At 43.8% G+C, this 24,339-nt stretch overlaps 2 protein-coding genes across 2 annotated transcripts; one reads left to right on the top strand and one right to left on the bottom strand.

The window, feature by feature from the left end:
- The first annotated feature begins 1,024 nt into the window (after nucleotides 1-1,024).
- LOC144695674 (uncharacterized) lies at nucleotides 1,025-5,734 on the top strand. Its single transcript, XM_078566610.1, has 2 exons — nucleotides 1,025-1,088; nucleotides 3,212-5,734. The coding sequence occupies exon 2, from the start codon at nucleotides 3,559-3,561 to the stop codon at nucleotides 4,147-4,149; it is 591 nt and encodes a 196-aa protein (XP_078422736.1). The 5' UTR covers nucleotides 1,025-1,088; nucleotides 3,212-3,558; the 3' UTR covers nucleotides 4,150-5,734.
- Nucleotides 5,735-15,343: 9,609 nt separating this feature from the next.
- Nucleotides 15,344-18,223, bottom strand: LOC144695666 (uncharacterized). Its single transcript, XM_078566591.1, has 2 exons — nucleotides 17,862-18,223; nucleotides 15,344-17,060 (listed from the first exon to the last, which is right to left on the bottom strand). The coding sequence occupies exon 2, from the start codon at nucleotides 16,762-16,764 to the stop codon at nucleotides 15,454-15,456; it is 1,311 nt and encodes a 436-aa protein (XP_078422717.1). The 5' UTR covers nucleotides 16,765-17,060; nucleotides 17,862-18,223; the 3' UTR covers nucleotides 15,344-15,453.
- Nucleotides 18,224-24,339: the final 6,116 nt, after the last annotated feature.

The following is a 24,339-nucleotide window of genomic DNA, read 5'->3' as shown; positions in this document are numbered from 1 at the left end:
TCGGGAGAGGTCCTGGTTGCTAATTTCCTTTTCTAGCTCCCTGAAACCTGTCTGCCACCTTAAAATATGTGCATTTTCATTTTTTTATTGCACAGAAAAATAATCTAACAGTGTTTTTGGGTCCAAACTGGAACTACAAGCACAGACGTGTCAGAAATTAAAGTCTTAAAGTGGGGCCGAAGCAAAGGACTGGGAAAATTGAAATACTCATTAATTTATGCAGCATCAGTGGAGAAAGAAACATAGCTAATGCTTCAGATCAATGACATTTCAACAGAACTTAAAGAAGGCACTGTAATGTTCCTGTGAAAAGGCTTTGGAATATTTGTGTGATGGTAGAAGTGTTATGCAAACGCAGGTTGTTGTTGGTGTTGTTGACTGTTCGCAGGGATTCAGTTGCTCATCTGAACTTGAAAAATGATATGGTCATGTTGGGGAGAGACTGATCACCAGCTGCACGAGGAAAGGAAAGCACTCAGTCACCCCATTTATGTACGCACTGGTACAGTCACAATGGAGAGAGACCGCTCAGATACTTCACATGTGCGGGGGGGATTCACTCAGTTTTCCCACCTGTTAACAGCCTAGTTAAGTTCCAATAATTTGATATACGATCAGTGCATTCTTACTGGAGAGGGGTTATTTTAATATTCTGTATGAGGGTAGAGATTCACTTGTTCATCCCACTGACTGACACACCAGTGAACTCACTGTGACTGGAGGGATTGGCTTTTGCTGTTATTGCTTCTGCTTTGGGACTCTTGATTCTGCACAAATTCCCCCTCCCCACCACCCCCCCCCCCCGACTTCTTTCTGGTGCATAATAGATGTCCTGTGCATTTGGGTTTCCGTATAATTTATTTCCTAATTTTACTCGTTAAACATCCGATCCCCATCACAGCGAGAGAGAAAACATCACTCCAACCTAATTGGGACTTTACATGGCGGTGCTTTTACCCACGGTGCAGAATGTACTCTTTCCACACCATAGGAGAGAGCTGCGCAGACGCAGCGCCGAACAACATTTGGAGCATGCGCAGAATGAGTGATGGCGACGAAGAGCCGCTTGTGCGTCTGAACTGTGGACGGTAAGCGGCGGAGGTCGGGATCGGAGGGAGCAATACAGCTGGCCAATGAATGGGGAGGCACCAGAAATACTTTTCTGTGCCTATCAATCTAGATTAAAGCCCTGCAGGTCCGGCATTTGCAGCTCCCGGTCTTTTTGCCAGGGAAAGGCCCGTGTTAACGGCCGCCATCCTGGTAAAGGAGGAAAAGGTTCAGTTCGTCGCCATCTTTGTGCAGGAAGGCTGAGTGGGCGGGTCTTTCGGTCCTCGTTCTCAGCTTTTCCAGACGCTCGGGAGAGAATCTGATTGGTCCTTTGGGATCACGTGTGTGTCCAGCGGGACGGGCTGTGGGTTTCACCACAAGCATGATCCAGACCTCCCTGTCGCTTGCCATTTTAACACTCCACCCTGCTCTCTTGCCCACATGTCCGTCCTTGGCCTGCTGCATTGTTCCAGTGAAGCTCAACGCAAACTGGAGGAACAGCACCTCATCTTCCGACTAGGCACTTTACAGCCTTCCGGACTGAATATTGAACTCAACAACTTCAGATCATGAGCTCTCTCCTCCATCCTCACCGCTTTTTGAACCCCCCTTTCTATATTCATTTTTATTTTTAAACTTTTATTTTTTTTCCCCCACTTATTTTCATTATCATTATTTTAAAAATTTATTTCCCTTTTCATTATTTCATCCCCAGCTTTTAGCCTTTTAAAATATTTTTTCTCACCACTGTCCCCTACCCCCCACCTCTTCCCGCCCCCCCCCCCCCCCCCCCCGCCTCCCAACTAGGGCCATCTGTCACTTTCCAGAGTTCCTATCACATTCTGCTTTCCACTCTTAATGTCACCATTAGCACCTCCTTTAGTCAGTACCACCACTATTCACAACCCTTTGACCTTTTATTTATGACATCTTACGCAAGCTCTCCTTTGCTTCCACCTATCGCTGGCATTCTATCCAGCTTCACCTGTTCCACATCCCCTCCCTTGAACAGTATATATTTCACCACATTTCTACTTCCCTTTAGCTCTGAAGAAGTCATATGGACTCAAAATGTTAACTCTGTCTTTCTCTCCACAGATGATGTCAGACCTGCTGAGTTTTTCCAGTATTTTTTGTTGCGGGTTTGCCTGTCAGGATGCACGAGGTCCATGCTCCATCTGATCCAGGTGGAGAGAATGTTGTGCATTTCTATCCTGAACGAACAGTGATGGACTCTGGAAACCCCTTTTACAGCGGGATAGAAGGAGAGGATTTACACATAACAGAAAATGATTCATTCATTTTATTCCCACTCTGCACACAGGGGCTGGAGAACTGAATCCAGCCTGAGTAGAGGGAGACAAGGACTGGAGGGAAGAAATGGTGCAATGGGTTTGGATTTCAGCACAGGGAGGAGGGAAAGTGTGTGGGATGGGGATTTACAGCTTTAGGTGAACAAAAGAGGAAACGACTAGTCACTTGGTAGTACAGAATTTGAGCATTGCTGAAAAAAAAAAACAGGTCAAAGCTTTTCCTCCTTGGAAAACTCTTGCAAAACTCAAAACACATGTCCAGCATTGGATGTGATTCCACAATTGGACAACATTTGTTGAACAATCCTAATGTGCTTAGAATTATACTGGCAACCAATTTAAGATTGTCAGTCAGGCTCGCAGTGTGGTGCATTTGTATGTACTGGAAGCTACATATATTAATACACGGGGCCCTGTTCTTTTCAGACAGAAAGAACATGTACACACATTGCACCTGTTTCAGCTAAACAAAATAAGAAACAGTCATTCACTGACTCATTCCTCAGGGGCAATGCCTTGACCAATAAGAGTCAAGCTGCCTGGTTTAAATTTCAAACAATGCTTGGCAGCTGACAGTCACATCACTGGTGCATTCTCCATGGCAACGCCTCTACCAATCAGAGTCTACTTGCTAACCAATCAGCACTCTCTTCACATACAATGTAAATTATTGTTTTCCCCATATATTGGTATTCTTGCAAAGTATCCTGATGAGTGCAAGACAAAAAAACTTAGCCATGTCTCTTTTTCAGCAATACTAGAGGAAACAATGTTCCATAGAAACTAGAATTGTCTGTTCTGATTTTCTACCCTGTACTGACAGTGATGGCTTTTGTAAACTCCTTTTACAGGGTATTCAAAGGGAGGATTTGCTGACCGAAAGCTCAACCCAAAATTTATATCAAGATCTGACATTCAGTCGGTTCATCAGGACCTAAATATCTTTGAATGGGGAAGGAGAAGTGTTTGCCCTGTGTTTGGGAAAGGATTTCAAACATAGTCTGACTGGAAAAGCACCGAGACACGTACATGAGTGAGAGTGTTCCAGTGCACCAACTGTGGAATGAGCTTCAACTAGTTATCCAGCCTGTAAAAACATCACACCGTTAACAGCGGGAAGAAACCATACACATTTTCTGTAAGTGGCCAAGGCTTTAACTGATCATCCAAACTGGAGAGACACAAGGACACCCACACCATGGAGAAACTGTGGAAATGTGGGGACTGTGGGAAGGTATTCAATTACCCATGTGAGCTGGAAACTCATCAACGCGTTCACACTGGGGAGAGGCCGTTCACCTGCTCCTTGTGTGAGAAAAGATTCAGTCAGTCCTCTCATCTCATTGAACACCAACGGGTTCACTCTGATCAGAAACCTTTTAAATGTTCCAATTGTGGGAAGGGTTTTAAAAGAAGACATGATGTGATGAGGCACCAACACACTCATACTGGGGAGAGGCCATTCATCTGCTCTGTGTGTGGTAAGGGATTCACTGATTCATCCACCCTCATTGATCACCAACGTGTTCACTCTGATAAGAGACCTTTTAAATGTTCTGACTGTGAGAAAAGCTTTAAGTGCAAAAGGGAACTGCTGACACACCAACGCACTCACACCGGAGAGAGGCCATTCATCTGTTCCGTGTGTGGGAAGGGATTCACTCGGTCATCTAACCTGTTGACACACCAGGGGGTTCACACTGGAGAGAGGCCGTTCACCTGCTCTGTGTGTGGGATGAGATTCACTTTTTCATCCAACCTGCAGAGACACCACCGAGTTCACAAGTGACTGCAAGTTTTGGATTCTGCCGTTATCACTGCTGTTAATCACATTCAGGACTGGACCATGTTTAATCTGGTGGATGGGGTTTGTTTTGGCTGATGTTAATAACCTTTATAAGTTGGGCTATTGTTTGATATTATGTAGAAATGCAAACAAAAATCAGCTTTAAACAGAGTGTCTAATCCTTGATACCTCAGCGATAGGACATGAAGTGTGTGGAATTTACCTTTGAATTCTGTTCCTGGATCAGAGTGTGTATTATAACAGGAACTGGACGCAATAATATGTTGCAGGGAATCAGATAGAGTAGGGACTAGAGTCATGGCTACAGAAAAATCAGGACTGGGGATTAAAAACTGCAGGGTATAATATAATTTGAAAAGATAGTGATGGAAAAATGAACACATTACGTTGTTCGTATTCAATATAACAACATTATATTCTTATATCATCCATCAGTGAGATACAAATAGAACAATGTGGATAGGAATATAAGATGATAAAGAATCAGTCACACTAATAGGTGTAGTCTACGGACTGACTAATAGTAGAAGGGAGGTGAAGGAAAATCATGCGGACAAATTAGGGAATTAAGTTTAAAAAAAAAATTGAAAAATAATCATGGGTAATTTCAACTACCCTGATATTAATTGGACAAGAACATAGAAACATAGAAGCAAGAGTAGGTCATTCGGCCCTTCGAGGCTGCTCCGCCTTCAATATGATCCTGGCTGATCCTTTATCTCAACGCTATAGTCCTGCTCTCTCCCCATATCCCCTGATGCCTTTAGAGTCTAGAAACCTATGTATTTTCTTCTATGTATTCAATGACTTGGCCTCCACAGCCTTCTGTGGTAAAGAATTCCACAGGTTCACCACCATCTGAGTGAAGAGGTTTCTCCTCATCTCAGTCCTAACTGGACTGCCCCATATCCTGAGACTGTGGCCCTCTTGTTCTAGACCCCCCCCCAGCCAGAGGAAACATCATCCCTGCACCCAGTCTGTCCAGCCCTGTCAGAATTTTATATGTTTCAATGAGATCCCCTCTCATTCTTCTAAACTCCAGTGAGTTTACAGGCCAAGTCAGCCCAGTCTCTCCTCATACGACAATCCGGCCATCCTGGGAATCAGTCTGGTGAACTTTCACAGCATTCCCTCTATGACAAGTATAAGCTTTCTTAGGTAAGGAGACCAAAACTGCACATAATACTCCAAGTATGGCCTCACCAAGGCCCTGTACAGCTGCACTAAGACATCCTTGCTCCTGTACTCAAGTTCTCTTGCAATGAAGGCCAGCATACCATTTGCCTTCTTAACTGCTTGCTGCACCTGCATGCTTGCTTTCAGTGGCTGGTGTACAAGGACACCCAGGTCCCTTTGTACATCAACATTTCCCAATCTATCACGATTTAACTAATACTCTGCCATTCTGCTTTTCTACGAACGTGGATAACTTCAACAACTTCACACTTACCCATGTTATACTGCATCCACTATGTATTTGCCCAATCACTCAACTTTTATAAATCACCTTGAAGCATCTTAATATACTCCTCACAACTCACATTCCCACCTAGTTATGTGTCTTCAGCAAACTTGGAATATTACATCTGGCTTCCTGATAAAATCATTGAAATATATTGTGAACAGCTGGGGCTAAGCACTGATCCCTATGGTACCCCCCACTAGTCACCGCCTGCCACTCTGAAAAAGACCCATTTATTCCTACTCTGTTTCCTGTCTGCTAACCAATTCTCAATCCCATGAGCTTTAATTTGAACACTAACCTATTAGGTGGGACTTTGTAAAAAAGCTTTCTGAAAATCCAAATACACCACATCTACTGGTTGTCCCTTATCCATCCCGCTAGTTACATCCTCAAAAGCCTCCAGTAGGTTTATCAAACATGATTTCCCTTTCATAAATCCATGCTGACTTTATCTAATCCCATTGATAGTTTCTAAGTGCCCTGTTATCACATCCTTTATAATAGACTCTAGCATTTTCCCTTCTACTGATTTTTGGCTTACCGGGCTGTAATTCACTGTTTTCTCCCTTTCTCCTTTTTTAAATAGTGGCGTTCCATTTTCTTCCCTCCAATCTGCCGGGACCGTTCCAGAACCTACAGCATTTTGGAAGATGACAACCAACGCATCCACTATTTCCATGGCCACCTCCTTTAGTATCCTGGGATGTAGATGTAGACAGAAGAGACAGGTAAAGGGCCTAACAGAATGCAGTTTCTACAATGTGCTCAGGAGTTCTTTGTAACCCAATATGCAAAAGGCCCAACAAAGGAAGATTCACTATTGGATCAAATAATGGGGAATGAAACAGAGGGCAGAATTTTACTGCCCTGTTTCGGCGGGGATGGGGCCGTAAAATGCGGCGAGACATTCTAAACCTCATTGGCTTCAGCGGGAATGTAAAATCCCGCTGCCGTAAAATTTCGCCCAGAGTGGGTAAGAGGAGTAAAGTTCGGGGAACATCCAGGCAATAGTGACCATAACATAATGTGCTTTCAGTTAATAATGGAGCTGGGAAAAAAATATGAGAATTTCTCATGATTCTGCCATTTTGCCCTTGCTGCTTGTGATTTTACCCTGTCCATTCTTCAGCCCAAGCTACCTTTTTTTTATTGATGTGTCTGTAGAATATTTCACTTTTTCATGTTTCTCGATAATTCAATTTCATAATCTCTCTTTTCCATCCTAATTTTTTATTGCCTTCTTTCCTAGTTTCTTCACATTCTCCCTTGTCCTTCTCTCCCCTGCTTTCGTGTTTTGCCTCTATCCTCACCCTCAGTTTTTTTTCCTCATGTCTTCATTTCTCCATGGTCCTCATTAGTGTTTGGTTTGTTTCTGTTTACTTAGCAGAATATATTTTTCCTGGAATCTGTTGTCCACAGTATTAAATGATTCCCAATGTTGTTCTACATCATTCTTTGCCAATGTTGTTCTTCATTTAATTTTCCAACTTCTGTCCTGAGCCCCTCAAGTTTACTCTTTCTCCAATCTATTATCCTGGTCAGTCACATTCCTGACTTTTGCCTTGTAGATGGTGGACAGACTTTGGAGTATCAGGAGGTGAGTTAGCAGGACTACTAGCCTCTGACCTGCTCTTGTAGTCACAGTATTTATATGGCTTGTCAAGTTCAGTTTCTGGTCAACGGTATCCCTCAGGATGTTGATATTGGTGGATTTAGTGATGGTAATGCCATTGAATGTCAAGGGTTGATGGTTAGATTCTCTCTTGTTGGAGATGGTCATTGCTTGGCAATTTATGGATGATCGAGAGTAGATTGATGGGGCGGTAAGTGGCCGGTTAGATTTGTCCTGCTTTTTGTGTACAGGACATACCTGGGCAATTGTCCACATCGTCGTGTAGATGTCAGTGTTGTAGCTGTACTGGAAGAGCTTGGTTAGGGGCACGGCAAAGTCTGGAGCACAAGTCTTCAGTACTATTGCTGTAATATTGTCAGGGCCCATAGCCTTTGCAGTAGCCAGTGCCTTCAGCCATTTCTTGATATCACGTGGAGTGAATTGAATTGGCTGAAGACTGGCATCTGTGATGCTGGGGACCTCCGGAGGAGGCCGTGATGGATCATCCGCTCGGCACTTCTGGCTGAAGATTGTAGCAAATGCTTCAGCTTTATCGTTTGCACTGATGTGCTGGCCTTACCCATCATTGAGGATGGGAATATTTGTGGAGCCTCCAACTCCAGTGAGTTGTCTAATTGTCCACCATTATTCACTACTGGATGTGGCACATCTGCAGAGAGAGCTTAGATCTGATCGTTGGTTGTGGAATCACTTAGCTCTGTCTATCACTTGCTGCTTATGCTGTTTGGCACACACGTAGTCCTGTGTTGTAGTTTCACCAGGTTGACACCTAATTTTTAGGTATGCCTGGTACTGCTCCTGGCATGCCCTCCTGCACTCTTCATCAAACCGGGTTTGACCCCCTGGCTCGGTGGTAATGGTAGAGTCGGGGATATGCCGGGCCATAACATTAGATTATAGTTGAGTACAGTTCTGCTCCTGCTGATGGCCCACAGTGCCTCATAGATGCCCAGTCGAGTTGCTAGATCTGGTCAAAATCTATCCCATTTAGCACGGTGGTAATGCCCCATTCAAACTCTCTGTTCCTTTTTTCCCAGTATCAAATTAATTTCAGCCATTTCAGCTCTTTAACAGCCAGCTAGCTTCACTGGGCTGGCACTGCCCATGGATTTCACCAAGCTCCAATTTCACCAGCTACACCAAGCTATAAAGGGCCCCTAGGGCTTTATCTGAGCCCTAACCCTATCCAGGTACCTCCTGCTCGCCGCCTTCTCAGGTCCTCAGTACTTCTCCTGAGCCCTGACTCTCTGGAGACTGCTAACCTCAGCCCCTCTGCTAACAACAGCACTTTAGCTGCATGGAACTTCTTCTGCTCCTCACTCTGACTAACTAGAAAAATGACTGACTGACTAAAGATAACTGCTCATTCTGACCCTTGAACTGCTGGGGAACTTATCAACACATTCACAGCAGGTTCCACCCTTGTCATTAGGCAGAAACCTAGTGGAACATGCTGTATCCCAAACTGTCACAATGTCCTCAGGGACACAGAATGAAAGGGCTTCGTAACAGTGGGAGAGAAAAAACTAGAACCCACCAATATGAGATTGTCACCAAGCCAAATGATTGTCACAAATCAATAAGAAATTCAACATTCTGGTCGAGGTGGTGTACTTGGATTTCCAAAAGGCATTTGATAAGGTACCACATCAAAGGTTACTACACAAGATAAGGGCACATGGTGTAGGGGCTAACTTTCTCACATGGATAAAAATTGGTTAGCTAACAGGATGCAGAGAATAAGGAAAATTGGCCTTTTTCAGATTGGCAAGCTGTAACTACTGGAGTGCCACAGGGATCAGTACTGGGTCCTCAACTATTTACAATCTCTATCAATGACTTAGGTATGGTAGCTAAATTTGCCGATAACACCAAAATAGTTGGGAAAAACAGTTCTCAAGACAAGGTAGAGAGTCTGTAATGGGATATAGACAGGTTAAATGAGCGGGCAAAGGTTTGGCAGATGGAATATACATGGTTAAATGTGGCAGGAATAGAAAAGCAGTATACTATGTAATGCAGAAAGATTGCAGAACTCTGTGGTAGAGAGTGACTTAGATGTCCTGGTACATGAATCACAAGTTAGTATGTAGGTACAACAAGTGATTAGGAAGGCAAATGGAATGTTGGCATTTATTGCAGTAGAAATGGAATATAAAAGTAGGGAAGTTTTACTGCAGCTGTGGCCTTGGTGAGGCCACATTTGGAGTACTGTGTGCAGTCTCGTCTCCTTCTTTAAAAAAAGATGCAATTGCTTTGAATCAGTTCAGAAAAGGTTCATTGGACTCATTCCCGGGATGAAGGAGTTGTCTTATGATGAAACGTTGAACAGGTTAGGCCTATACCTGTTGGAGTTTAGAAGCATGAGAGGTGATTGAAACATATCAAGTCCCACACGATCTTATAGGGTGTATACCAGAGGATGTTCCTTTTCTGCAGGAGTCTAAAACTAGGGGACAGAAGCTGTTTCTGGCTGGGTTCGGTGCCACACACTGGTGCTCCTCCCTCCCCCTCCTCTCCTGAAGGTGTTGACTCCAGCTGGGTTCAATTCTACATTCACTGGTTCCTTCTCTCTGTTTCTCTTCACCAGCACCCCCACCCACCCTGAATATTCACTGTTTTATAGAATGAATCGGCACTAATGGAAGCCATTCAGCCCATAATGCCTTTGCTGACTCTCTGGAAGATCGACTGAATCAGTCCCAAAATCCTTCTAACCCTGTCAGAATGATGTATGTCTGCTGCAGTAAGAGGTGGATGGAAAAGGTGTTCCTGGATATTTCTCACACAGTCACCCCTGTGGAAGGCTTGATCAAGCAGTGTACTAAGCATGTAGAATGGCACATTTTTTAGGTAAGCACAGTGTACCTGGTGGAGGTGAATTCAATAATTCTACACACATATGTCCCTGTGGCATTATTAATTAAAGGGTCCCATTAAGGGAATTTCCCTGGTGTTTTAGGGACGATGAATTCTGGATAGAGAGATAATGGTTCACATTTCACAGCAGATGCAATGCAGCAACTCTTGTCATCTTGTCAGTGTGTAACAACATTTCCACATCCCCTACCACCCAGGGAATAGTAGGATGGTCAAGCTCTTTAATCGCTCGAAAGAAATGACACTGAGTAAAGCTGTCATGAAGGGAGCTGATGTTCTGGTCAAGGCCAATGACTGGGTCACCGTCTTGACTGGTATCTTAATGACCATTTGCTCCACTCCTGTTCACTCCCCTGGTCACAACCCATTTCAGCTCATGATAGGTCAGCAAATGCAGATTGCTACTCGTCAGACTCACAACCAGTTTCTCCAGAACCTCCAATAAACCTTAGCATCCTCCTCACTACATGCAACTAAGAAGATGCGTGCTGCCCATCTCAATATCTGCAGGGATAACCACCTGGCTTGTTACATTACTTCATCTCCCATGGAGCATCAACATCCTGAGGGTTATCATTGACCAGAAGTTGAACTGGACTAGCCACATAAATACTGTGGCTACATGAGCAGATCAGAGGCCAGGAATCCTGCAGTGAGTAACTCATCTCCTGACTCCCCAAAGCCTGTCAACCATCTACATGGCACAAGTCAGGAGTGTGATGGAATGCTCTCCACTTGCTTGGATGAGTGCAGGTCCAACAACACTGAAGAAGCTTGACACCCTCCAGGACAAAGCAGCTTTCATGATTGGCACCACATCCACAAACATTCACTCCTTTCACCACTGATGCACAGTGGCAGTGGTGTGCACCATCTACCAGTGTGTTCTAAGGAACTCACCAAGCTTCCTTAGACTGCACCTTCCAAATCCACGACCACCACCATCTAGAAGGACAAGGGCAGCAGACACATGGGAACACCACCACTTGCAAGTTCCTCTCCAAGCCACTCACCATTCTAACTTGGAAATATATCATCATTTTCTTCAGTCACTGAGTCAAAATTCTGGAACAACCTCCCTAACAGCACTGTAGGAGTACCTATACCATATGGACTGCAGCGGTTCAAGAAGGCAGCTCACCACAACCTTCTGAAGGGCAATTATGGATGGGCAAGATATTCTGGCCTGGCCAGTGATACCCATATCCCATGAATGAATAAAAAAAGTTAATGTTTAAAACATTTTTTAAAGGCTCTGGGATGCCAGTTGGGAAGGTCTATATAATGTTCTGGATAAAATGGAAAAAACAAAACTTAAATTGTTATTCATAGAACCATAGAAAATTACAGCCTAGAAACAGCCTAGATTCAGTCCATCATGTCTGCACCGGTCAAAAAAGAACATTTTTTTAAAAGCCGTCTATTCTAATCCAACTTTTCAGCACCTGGTCTGTAGCCTTGCAGGTTACTGGGCTTTAGATGCAGATCCAGGTACCTTTCAAATGAGTTGAGGGTTTCTGCCTCCACCACCAAACCAGGCAGTGAAACCAGACACCCGCCACCCTCTGGATATAGAAGTTTTTCCTCACATTTCCTCTGATCCTTATAGCAATCACCTTAAATCTGTGCCCCCTAATAATTGACCTCTCTGCTAGGGGAAACAAGTCTTTCCTGTCTACTCTATCTCGGCCCCATATAACATACAAACATAAGAATTAGCAGCAGGAGTAGGCCACTCAGCCCCTTAAGCATACAATAAGATCATGGCTGATCTGAATGTAACCTCAACCCCACATTATGTCCTTCCTGTAATGTGGTGACCAGAACTGTACACAAAATTCCAGCTGTGGCCTAACCAGCGTTTTATGCAGTTCCATCATTACATCCCTGCTTTTGTATTCAATACCTCTCCAATAAAGGAAAGCATTCCATATGCTTTCTTTACCATCTCATCCAACTTTGCTGCCACCTTCAGGGACCTGTGCACATGCATTCACTTCCTCTGCCCCTTTCAATATCCTTACTTGCTTTGTTTGCCCTCCCCAAAGACATTACTTCACACTTTGAAATGAATTCCATTTGCCACTTTTCTGTTCACTCAACCAAAACATTGATATCATTTTGGAGTCAACAGATATCCTTTTCACTATTAGCTACATGGCTAATTTTTGTGTCATCTGCAAATATCCCAATCATGCCTCCCATTTTTAAGTCCAAATATATATAATAAACAACAAAGGATTCAACATGAATTCCTGTGGAATTCCACATGATTCCTGTGGAATGTCACTGGAAACCGCTTTCCATTCACAAAAACATACATCGATTATTACCTTTTGTTTCCTGTCACTGGGCCAATTTTTGATCCAACTCGCCACATTTCCCTGTATCCCATGGGCTTTTACTTTTCTGACTAGTCAGCCATATGGGATATGTTATATATATATATGTGATGTGTATAAAAATATATATACATATTCAGAAAGAAAGAAGAAGCATAAAATCTGTGGTGCCATGGAGATCAGCGTAAACTGTACAAATGAGAGGTAAGATAACTGGATGAAGCATAAACAGTGTGTGTGATTTTAGCCATCAGGGACAAGAGGTGGAAGGTCATCGTGCTCCTGGACTGTGTCCACCAGGCTGAACAAAGAACAAAGTACAGCACAGGAACAGGCCCTTCGGCCCGCCAAGCCTGCGCCGATCATATTGCCCGTCAACTAAAACATTTTGCACTTCCGGGGTCCGTATCCCTCTATTCCCACCCTATTCATGTATTTGTCAAGCTGCCTCTTAAACACCACTATCGTACTTGCTTCCACCACCTCCTCTGGCAGCGAATTCCAGACACTCACTACCCTCTGCCTAAAAAACTTGCCCCGCACATCTCCTCTAAAGTTTACTCCTCTCACCTTAAATCTATGTCCCCTAGTAATTGACTCTTCCACCCTGGGAAAAAGCTTCTGACTATCTACTCTGTCCATACCACTCATAATTTTGTAAACTTCTATCAAGTCGCTCCTCAGTCTCCGTCGCTCTAGTGAGAACAATCCGAGCTTCTCCAACCTCTCCTCATAGCTAATAACCACCAGACCAGGCAGCATTCTGGTAAACATCCTCTGCACCCTCTCCAATACCTCCATATCCTTCTGGTAATGTGGCAACCAGAATTGCACGCAATATTCCAAGTGTGGCATAACCAAGGTTCTATACAGCTGAAGCATGACTTTCCAGCTTTTATACTCAATACCCCTGCCAATGAAGGCAAGCATGCCATATGCCTTCCTGACTACCTTATCCACCTGCATTGCCACTTTCAGTGACCTGTGGACCTGTACACCCAGATCCCTCTGCCCGTCGATGCACTTAAGGGTTTTGCCATTTACTGTATAATTCCTGCCTGTATTAGATCTTCCAAAATGCATTACCTCGCATTTGTCTGGATTAAACTCCATCTGCCATTTCTCCGCCCAAGTTTCCAACCGATCTATATCCCATTGTATCCTTTGACAATCCTCTTCACTATCTGCAACTCCTCCAACCTTAGTGTCATCTGCAAACTTACTAATTAGCCCAGTTACATTTTCCTCCAAATCATTTATACTACAAACAGCAAAGGTCCCAGCACTGATCCCTGCAGAACTCCACTAGTCACAGCTCTCCATTCAGAAAAGCACCCTTCCACTGCTACCCTCTGTCTTCTATGACCAAGCCAATTCTGTATCCATCTTGCCAGCTCACCTCTGATCCCGTGCGACTTTACCTTCTGTACCAGTCAGCCATGAGGGACCTTGTCAAAGGCCTTACTGAAATCCATGTATATAACATCCGCTGCCCTTCCATCGTCGATCATCTTTGTCACTTCCTCGAAAAACTCGCTCAAGTGAGTGAGACACGACCTCCCCTTCACAAAACCATGCTGTCTCTCACTAATATGCCCATTTGCTTCCAAATGGTAGTAAATCCTGTCACAAAGAATCTTCTCCAATAATTTCCCTACCACTGACGTAAGGTTCACCAGCCTGTAATTTCCTGGATTATCCCTGCTACCCTTCTTAAACAATGGAACAACATTGGCCATTCTCCAGTCCTCTGGGACTTCAGCCATAGCCAGTGAGGATACAAAGATTTCTGTCAAGGCCCCAGCAATCTCCTCCCTTGCCTCCCTCAGTACTCTGGGGTAGATCCCATTTGGCCCTGGGGACTTATCCACCTTAATATTCTTCAAGACGCCTAACACCGCTTTTTGATCTCAACATGATCCAGGCTATCTACACACTCTTCCCTAGACAAATTGACCGCTAAGTCCTTCTCTTTGGTGAATACCAAAGTACCTCTCCCATTTCTTCTGGCTCCACACACACATTCCCACCTCTGTCCCTGAGTGGGCCTACCCTTTCCCTGGCTACCCTCTTGCATTTTACATATGTATAAAAGGCCTTGAGATTTTCCTTAATCCTGGTTTCCAGTGACTTTTCATGACCCCTTTTAGCCCTCCTGACTCCTTGCTTAAGTTTCTTCCTACTTTCTTTATATTCTCCACAAGCTTCATCTGTTCCCAGCCTTCTAGCCCTTATGAATGCTTCCCTTTTCTTTTTGACTAATCTCACAATATCCTTCGTTATCCAAGTTTCCTGAAATTTGCCATGCTTATCCTTCATCCCAGCAGGAACATGCCGGTCCTCAATTCTTATCAACTGATGTTTGAAAGCCATCCACGTCAGTTGTTGATCCGCCTCCAGTCTAGATTCCTCAGTTCCTGCCTAATATTGTTATAATTAGCCTTCCCCCAATTAAGCACCTTAACCTGAGGACTCCTGTTATCCTTATCCACCAGTACCTTGAAACTTACTGAATTATGGTCACTTTTCCCAAAATGCTCCCCTACTGAAACTTCGACCACCTGGCCGGGTTCATTCCCTAATGCCAGGTCCAGTATTGCCCCTTCTCTAGTTGGACTATCTACCTATTGTCTCAGGAAGCCCTCCTGGATGCACCTTACAAATTCTGCACCATCCTAACCCCTAGCACTAAGTGATTCCCAGTCAATATAGGGAAAGTTAAAATCAACCACCACAACAACCCTATTGCTTTTACATGAAGTTCTGTTCACACTGTACGATCCTCTCCCAGATTGTTCTGAGCTCCAGCCAAGTGATGTTAAACACACAGATGAAAGACAAAAATCTGCAAGGACGTGTTCAAAACAAAGCTGATTTATTTCATAATTATCCAGAATATTAAACTACAGCCTAGTTAGGATGTTGACATCAACAGACACAAACCCATCTGTCAGAATGGACATGGTTCAGTCCTGGGTGGGATTAACAACAGCAATAACAGCAGAATCCAATCCCTGCTGTCGCGTGTGAATTCTCTGGTGTGTCAACAGGTGGGATGACTGTGTAAATCCCTTTCCACACACAGAGCAAGTGAATGGCCTCTCCCCCGTGTGAACCCGCTGGTGTCTCAGCAGATGGGATGTACAGGTGAATCCCCTCCCGCACACGGAGCAGGTGAATGGTCTCTCCCCAGTGTGAGTTCGTTGGTGTGTCTGTAAGTGGGATGAATGAGTGAATCCCTTCCCGCACATAGAGCAAGTGAATTGCTTCTCTCCGGTGTGACCTCGCTGGTGTGTCAGCAAATCCCTTTTAGTTTTAAATCTTCTCTCACAGTCAGAACATTTAAAAGGTCTCTTGTCATTGTGAACAAGCTGGTGTGTCAGTAGGTGGGATGACTGCACGAATCTCTTCCCACACACAGGGCAGATGAATGGTCTCTCCCCCGTGTGAATTCGCTGGTGTGTCAGCAGGATGGATGACTGAGTGAATCCCTTCCCACATTCAGTGCAGGTGAACGGCCTCTCCCCGTTGTGAACTCGCTGGTGTATCAGTAGGTGGGATGAGCGACTGAATCGCTTCCCACAATCTGAGCAGGTGAACGGTCTCTCACCAGTGTGATTATGCTGGTGGGTTATCAGCTCACTTCTGCTTTTAAAGCTCTCCTCACAGTCAGAACATTTGAAAGGTCTCTTATTGGTGTGAACAAGTTGGTGTGTAGTGAGGTGGGATGAACAAGTGAATCCCTTCCCACACATGGAGCATGTGAATGGCCTCTCCCCAGTGTGACGGCGCTGGTGTACAGTGAGTTGAGATGATCGTGTGAACCCTGTGCCACAGTGGGAGCACCTGAATGGTCTCTTGTCAGTGTGAACACGTTGATGGCACTTCAGTTCCTCTGCACTTTTATAGCACTTCCCACAATCCGGGCATTTAAAAGGTCTCTCATCGGTGTGAACTCGCTGATGCTTCAGCAGGTTGGATGAATTAGTGAATCCCTTCCCACACTCAGAGCAGGTGAACAGCCTCTCCCCAGTGTGAGTGCCTTGGTGTCTCATCAGATCCTGTTTGCTTTTAAATGTCTTCTCACACTCAGAACATTGAAAAGGTCTGTTGTCAGTGTGAACATGCTGGTGTCTCAGCAGATGGCCTGTCTGAGTGAATCCCTTCCCACAAATGGAGCAGTTGAACGGCCTCTCCCCGGTGTGAATTCGCTGGTGTCTCAGCAGGTGGGCTGAATCAGTGAATTCCTTTCCACACACAGAGCACGTGAACAGCATCTTCCTGTTGTAAATGGACCTATAAAGTCCCAGCTCAATCAGGTAATTAAATTCTTTCCCACAATTCCCAAGTTTATGCAGTGCCTCGGCAGTGTAACTGAATCTGGCCTGTTGATGCACAACTCATTAGTTTATGCCTCATCACACACAGAACGCATGGACAGTATCTCCTCACTCTGCATGGTGCTTTTTGCTTCCATATTCAAAGGCCATTGTCACTGAATTGATTGATTGTCAGGTTTTGATATGATGCTTGATTTCAGGTCACTGTCTGGAAATTTTCTCCTTCTGATGTCCTGTGAAATTAATTTAAAAAAGGAAAAAGAGAAGGTAAGAGAGAATGCACCAAAAAAAGGCAGGCCATAAAATTGAGCTAAATGGATTTGTGGGACAGCTCTAGAAAGAAAATTAGCTTGAAAGTTGTTGTTTGGCGTAAAAACCCAACTGGTTTATTCATGTCCTTCAGGGAAGGGAAACTGCCACTTGATCTGGGACTACACAAACTACTGGACTCAATGGGAAGAGAGAGTTGGAGGTGGCAGGGAGAAAAGGAGATGAACTTTACACATCTGAATTCAACAAGAACTTTGACAGAATTTCCCAAAGCCACGTTTAACAACTGGAAAGAAAAGGGAAGCAAGTGCATGGGAAACCATCACCTCCAAATTCTCCTCCAGCTCGCTCATTTACATTGTATGATAGTCTGTTTTAGCAACCTAATTGCACCTAGAATCTACATTTCACGATAGTTACACACTGGAAATTGTTGGGCCCCACTGGGCTCAAAGGTGCCTGGGGTTAAAACCAGCAGCTTCTCCTTCATCTCCATTCCAGTTCAAACTGATGCAACAAAAGACAAGGAATCGACTTCTACACTCAACGCCCTATTCTGATACAAATGGACTCTTAGTTGTTCTGTCTGAGTTTCTCGATTCAGTTATGTGAGCAATAGCTGCAATAAAGCTAAGGCAAATTATCGAGGGTGCTGAAAATCTGAAATGAAGAAAGAAAAAGTTGGAAATACTGAGCAAGTCAGATAATATCTGTGGAGGGACACAGAGTTAACGTTCCCGGTCGCTAACCTTCCGTCAACCTACAGTGAAAAACTTATCGAAATCAGTTGAAGAATGGAGGCTGTAGTTCCCACAATGCCGGGCGCTCCAGAAACCGTTCTATCCAACGCGCTCATTTCCTCTTACGCAGGCAGGGCGCATGCTCCCCAGGGCCATTCCGGACAGCTCCTTTGTTGTGAGTCGAACTCAGCGAAAACGGGAGAAGAAACCAGGAAGCGGCGGCTCGGTTGGAGCAGGCGCTGCACCATCGCTTTAACTGAGAGAGACCCACACCACCTCACCGCAGTCCGCCGGGCAGCTCCAACTCGGACCCTGAGAGCCGCGCTCCAAGATGCACTCGCCTCCGCTCAGTTTCTTGGCTACGCACCACGCATGCTCCACTGAGTCACGTGGTCCAAGGCCTCCTTACGCGTGCGCTTCTGCCCTTCCGATGGAGATAGATCGTATTCACTGATACGGCGCATTCTGGGTCTTTCCATCGGCCCTTGCTGTGGAGGAGCATGGTGACAAGTTCATGCGTCTTAATCAATATGATTAAAATATTAAAAATATAATGTTATGAAACTGTGATTATCCACTTCCTCCCTCTATTACTGTTACATAAAATGAAGATATTAATTTCAACAATTCGTTTGATTTGATTTTAAACACTTCAATTTATAAATTGAGCTATGTTTCTCGAATTGTATTTCCGAACTCAGATTCACGGCTTCATTATTTTTCTTCCCCTACGCCTCTAAACTTTAACTGGCAGTGACCAACAAGAAGAGAGCTTAGAGGCCTGGAGCACCAAGTGAGCAGCATGTTCTGCAAACAATCACGGTGCATGAGGAGTGGAACCTGATTTGGTCAGATTGGTGAGTCTGCGTGAATGCCTGTTAAAGAATTTATCTTTTGAAAGATATTCGAGATTTCTTTTGTCAACAAAATTTGTCAGGATTTTGCTTTCCCGAGGTTCCTATTATGAGTTTTAGACATTTTGGCAACAAGGGGAACCAGGTGTTTGAAGGTCATTCATTTCTTTCCATTTGGTATTAATTAAAGCTACAGAAATTGTTTGTTGCAAGGATCTTTTGAGTCCTATCATGAACCACCCTTCCATGGCTCTCAAATCCTGAAATGGGTCTTGAACCCAGGGTATTCTGCCATAGAGGCAGGGGTGCTATGACTGAACCACAAGTTCTCTTATTCCTCATTATGCATTTCGTGATACTAAGAGAGACACTTTTTCACTTTTCTACCCCTTTCGTATTTAAAGTACCATCCTTTCTGTTGGTAGTGAGTCACATCTGGTATTGGGGGAAATGCCTCAATGCCCTCAAACCACACCATCACTGTAACCTCACCCAAGCCCATAATCTGCCAAGATCTCTGGATTCCTCCAGCCTTTTGTGCAACACCACCCCCCACCCCCACTTCCTTCGTTCCACCATTGGTGGTAGTTCCTTCAGTTACTCAGCCCAAGGATCTTTGACCAAGTGTTCAATCACTTGTTCTAATGCCTTCTCCTTTTTCTTGGCGTCAATTCTTTACTGATTACGCCCTTGTGAAGCACTTTGGAACATTTTACCACATTGAGGATGCTAAGTAAATGCAGTTTGCTGGTGTGAGATCATTGACCTCTGCCCTCCAAACAGGATCATCCAGGGTCAGCAGCATTGCTGCTCCCACTGACAAAATACTGGCAACTCATTCTTTAGGGTCTCAAGCTCAGGATTAACACTTGTAAAGGCACTGGAGGGTAAACAGTGACTGGGACCAAACTCCAGCATCACACAGCACCTTGAAGTGAGAAATTGAGAAAAGCCTAATTAGAGAGAAGGGGCAGATGGAGAGGAATGCTGATTAATAAGGGAGGGGAGGGCAGGTGGAGGAATATTGAATAATGCACCCTTGTGCGGAGTCAGTGGCCTTATGGTAATGTCACTGGACTAATAGTGCTCAGGCTGATCCTCTGGTTCAGGTCTTACCATGGCAGATGGTGGAATTTAAGCTCAATTAATTAGTAGTTTCCGGATGACTCAAGGCTTAGGAGTGTTGTAAACTGCGTTGTAGAACTTCAAAAGGACATGGACAAGTTGGTGGAGTGGGCAGATAGCTGGGAGATGAAGTGCAATGTGGAGAAGTGTGAGGTGATGCATTTTGGTAGGAAGAACACGGGCAGACAATATAAAATAAGGGGTGAAATTCTGAAGGAGATGCAGGAGCAGAAAGACTTGGGTGTATATGTGCATAGATCATTGAAGGTGGCAGGACAGGTGGAGGGAACAGTTAATAAAGCTTATAGTATACTGGGCTTTATTAATAGGGGCACCGAGTACAAGAGCAGGGAGGTTATGCTGAATTTATATAAGACACCCGTTAGACCTCAGCTGGAATATTGTGTTCTGGGCGCCACATTATGGGAAGGATGTGAACACATTGGAGACATGCAGAAGAGGTTTACAAGAATGGTTCCAGGGATGAGAAACTTCAGCTATGAAGATAGACTGGAGAGGTTGGGACTGTGCTCCTTGGAGTGAAGGAAGCTAAGAGGAGACTTAATAGAGGTGTTAAAAATCATGAGGGGGCTGGACGGAGTGGATAGGGAGGAGCTGTTCCCGCTCATAAAAGGATCAACAACGAGAGGACATAGATGTAAAGTGATTTGCAAAAGAAGCAAATGTGACGTGAGAAATAAACTTTTTCACACAACGAATGGTTCCGGTTAGGAATGCACTGCCTGGAAGTGTGGTGGTGGCAGGTTCAATCGAGGCATTCAAGAGGGCATTAGATGATCATTTGAATAGAAACAATGTGCAAGGATACAGGGAAAATGCAGGGCAATGGCACGAGGTCATAATGCTCATTTGGAGAGCCGGTGCAGACACGATAGCCAAAATGGCCTCCTTCTGTGCCTTTAAAATTCTGTGATATGTTGCCTCACTACTAATGTAGATAGACTCTATTTTACTCTGTGGGTCATTCGGCATAGCATCGACTACCATTGCCTTCAAATGGTACAGCAGCTAAAGGATATTTTGGCTCATGATGTCTGAGTTAGCTCTTTAGCATAACTATCGAATTGATCCCATTCACCTGCTCTTTACTCAAAGCCTTCAACTATTTACCCAATGTTCTCTAAAATGTCACTATAGAGTCTGCTTCCACCACACTTTCGGATAGTGCATTACAGATCAAAACAACTCAGCACTTTAAAAAAATGTTATTTCGGTAATCACCTTAACTTTGTGTCCTCTGGATCTTTCTACCGCTGGAAACACCTGCTCCTTCTTTAGATCTCAAACCCATTCATAATTTTGTACACCCCTATCACATCTATTCTTAACTCTTTTTGCCCCAAGATAGACACATGCGTCTCCCCTCTCAACACATAACTGAAGCCTGTCAGCCTTGATGCAGTTCCCGTAAATCTCTTCTGTACTCTCTCAAAGACCTTGACATAATTTCAGAAGTGCGATGCCCAGACTTGAACACTGCACTCTGTCTGAAATCTAACCATTGCTTTATAAATTCTAGTGTTAATTCATTTAACATAAACAGGTTTAAAATAAGTTATTTAAAGACAGCATTAAAATATCACATATAGCATTTAGAAGAGCTTGTAAACTATTGGCAGCATTGTGCAACTCTTTTGGATCGCCAGGTAAAAAAGAGTATGATAGCATAGTGGTTATCCGTCAGCAATGTCTCATGTCGAGGGTAATACCATCCTTCAGACGGCTGGCTGGAAGTCATTGTTGGCTGAAGGTTCACAGATGGACTACAAGGCTTTTCTTAGCCTTGCAGGGTCTCTCAACATGAGGAAATTGATTGCCAGCTTGGAGAGGTGGTGGTGGATTGTTAGCTCGAGCAGCTGCCCTCTCTTTCCGTCTCTCCCAGTGCTGCTCTTGTTGACTGGAAAGTCTTGACACCATTTTTTTAATGATGAATCATCATTTTGGTCACAATTGGGCATCTGCTTCCAAAGTATTATGTTACTAGTGTGGTCCTTCATGGGAGCTTTGAAATTGTGTTTAAAATACTTCCCCTGGCTCTCATGTGAACAGACTCCCTGGAGTAGCTTTGAGTAGAGTACCTGCTTGTGCAGCTTTGAGTCTGGCATCATGGCAGCATCTCTCTCCACAGATGCTGCCAGACCTGCTGAGTTTTTACAGCATTTTCTGTTTTTATTTCACCACAATGTGCTTATATTACAGGATTAGTAATCTACATGGTAGAATAATAATTTGGAGTTGTAAATTCAAACCAACCACAGCTGTTAGGGAGTCTGTTTGGTGAGAGCTAAGGAACAAAATTGGTGCAATTACGGGTTTGTGGTGTAGCCTATAGGCCATCAAGTAGATGTAGAGGAACAAATTTGCAACAAAATTATAGAGAAATGCAAGAATTAAAGAGTAATTATAATGGGAGACTTTAATTATCCAAATGTACACTAGAATTGTGGTAGTGTAAAGGACGGAGGGGGGCAAGAGTTCCCAGAGTGTGCTCAGGAGAATTTTCTATCGCAGTTTGTTTCCAGTCCAATGAGGAAGAAGACACTGCTGGACCTGATTCCAGGGATGAGGTGGACCAAGGGGTTCAAGTGTCAATAGGGGAACATTTAGGGGACAGTGATCATTGTATCATAAGGTTTAGGTTGGCTGTGGAAAAGGACAAGGAACAATCCAGTGTAAGTATAACTAACTGAGGGAAAGGCAACTTCAATGTGATAAGAATGGATCTGATCAAGATGAATTTGAATCAAAGCTGTAATTGAACAATGGGCTGCCTTTAAAGAAGAGAAAGTTGGGGCACAGTCAAGGAATATTCCTACAAAGAGGAAAGGTAGAGCAAACAAGTACAGAGCTCCATGAAAGATGAAACAGAGATTAAGATGAAGGAGGAAAAGTGTGCTTATGACAGATGTCAGAAGGATAATACAACTTAAAACCAAACTGAATACAGAAGATTCAGAGAGGAATTGGAAAAGCAAGTGAGGGAAGCAAAGAGAGAATATGAAAAGAGACTGACAGCTGTCATAAAAGGGAATCCAAAGGTCTTCAATAGGCATATAAGAGTATAGGGATTTTAAAATGAGGAATGGGGCCAATTAGGGATCAAAAAGGGGATTTACACGTGGAGGCAGTAAATGAATACTTTGTATCTAACTTTACTGAGGAAGAGGATGCTGCACAGATCATGATGAAAGGGGAGATAGTTCTGACACTTGAAAGGTTTGAAATTGATAAGGAAGAAGTATTTACATAGGCTGTAGGCACTTAAAGTTGACCAGATGAGATGCATCCAAGAATAATGATTCAAGTGAGAGTGGAAATTTTGGAGGCACTGGCCATCATTTTCCAATCTTCTCTAGACTTAGGGGTGGTGCCAGAGGACTGAAGAATTGCAAATATTACACCCTTGTTCAAAAAATCAGGGTGCATAGATAAGCCTAGCAACTGCAGGACAGACAATTTAACCTCAGTGGTGAGGAATATTTTAGAAACGATCATTTGGGATAAAATTAATAGTCAGATGGGCAAATGTAGGTTAAATAAGGAAAGCCAGCATGGATCTATAAAAGGAAAAATCGTTTTTTAATGTGTACAGAGAGTTGATGATGGCAATGCTATTGTTGTAGTGTACATGGACTTCCAAAAGACATTTAATGAAATGCAGCAATATGGATCTCATGGGGCAGTAGCAACACAGATGCAAAATTGCCTGAGTGACAAGAAACAGAAAGTAGCAATTAATGGTTGTTTTTCAAACAAGAGGAAGATTTATAGTGGAGTTCCCAAGGATGGTATTAAGTCCCCTGCTCTTCCTGATATATATTAATGGCCTCGACCTTGGTGTGCAGGGCACAGTTTCAAAATTTGCAGAGAACACGAAACTTGAAAGTATTGTGAATTGTGACGAGGTTAGTGCAGGACTTCAAAAGGGTTTAGACAGGTTGATGAAATGGGCAGACAACTGGCAGATTATATTTAATGCAGAGAAGTGTGAAGAGGTTCATTTTCATTGAAAAAATGCAGAGAGACAAGATAAAATAAAGTGTACAATTCTAAAGTGGGTGCAGGAACAAGGCAACCGTGGATATATTTGTGCATAAATCGTTGAAAGTGGTAGGACAGGTTGAGAGAGCAGTTAATAAACCATATAATATGCTGGGCTTCTAATTAGGGGCGTAGAGTACAAAAACAAGGAAGTTATGTTAAACCTGTATAAAACAGTGGTTTGGTCTCAACTGGCCCAGTTCTGGGCACCACACTTCAGGAAGGATGTGAAGGCATAGAGAGGATGCAGAGAGATTCACGAGAATGGTACCAGGGCTGAGTAACTTGAGTAATGTAGATCGATTGGAGACATTTCAACTGTTCTCTTTGGCAGTAAGAAGGTTTGGAGGAGATATCATAATGGTATTCAAAACCATGAAGTATGTGGACAGGGTAGATGGGAAGAAATTGTTTCCATTAGCGGAAGGGTCGGGAACCAGAGGGCAAAGATTTTAGGTAAT

Source organism: Cetorhinus maximus, chromosome 21 (genome assembly GCF_964194155.1).
Source record: "Cetorhinus maximus chromosome 21, sCetMax3.hap1.1, whole genome shotgun sequence".
Classification (NCBI taxonomy): Eukaryota; Metazoa; Chordata; class Chondrichthyes; order Lamniformes; family Cetorhinidae; genus Cetorhinus; species Cetorhinus maximus.
This window is presented reverse-complemented; position numbering and strand designations above follow the sequence as displayed.

Excerpts from the sequence above, each read along its gene's own strand:
- LOC144695674 (XM_078566610.1), top strand. The coding sequence starts at position 3,559 with ATGGAGAAACTGTGGAAATGTGGGGACTGTGGGAAGGTATTCAATTAC.
- LOC144695666 (XM_078566591.1), bottom strand. The coding sequence starts at position 16,764 with ATGCTGTTCACGTGCTCTGTGTGTGGAAAGGAATTCACTGATTCAGCC.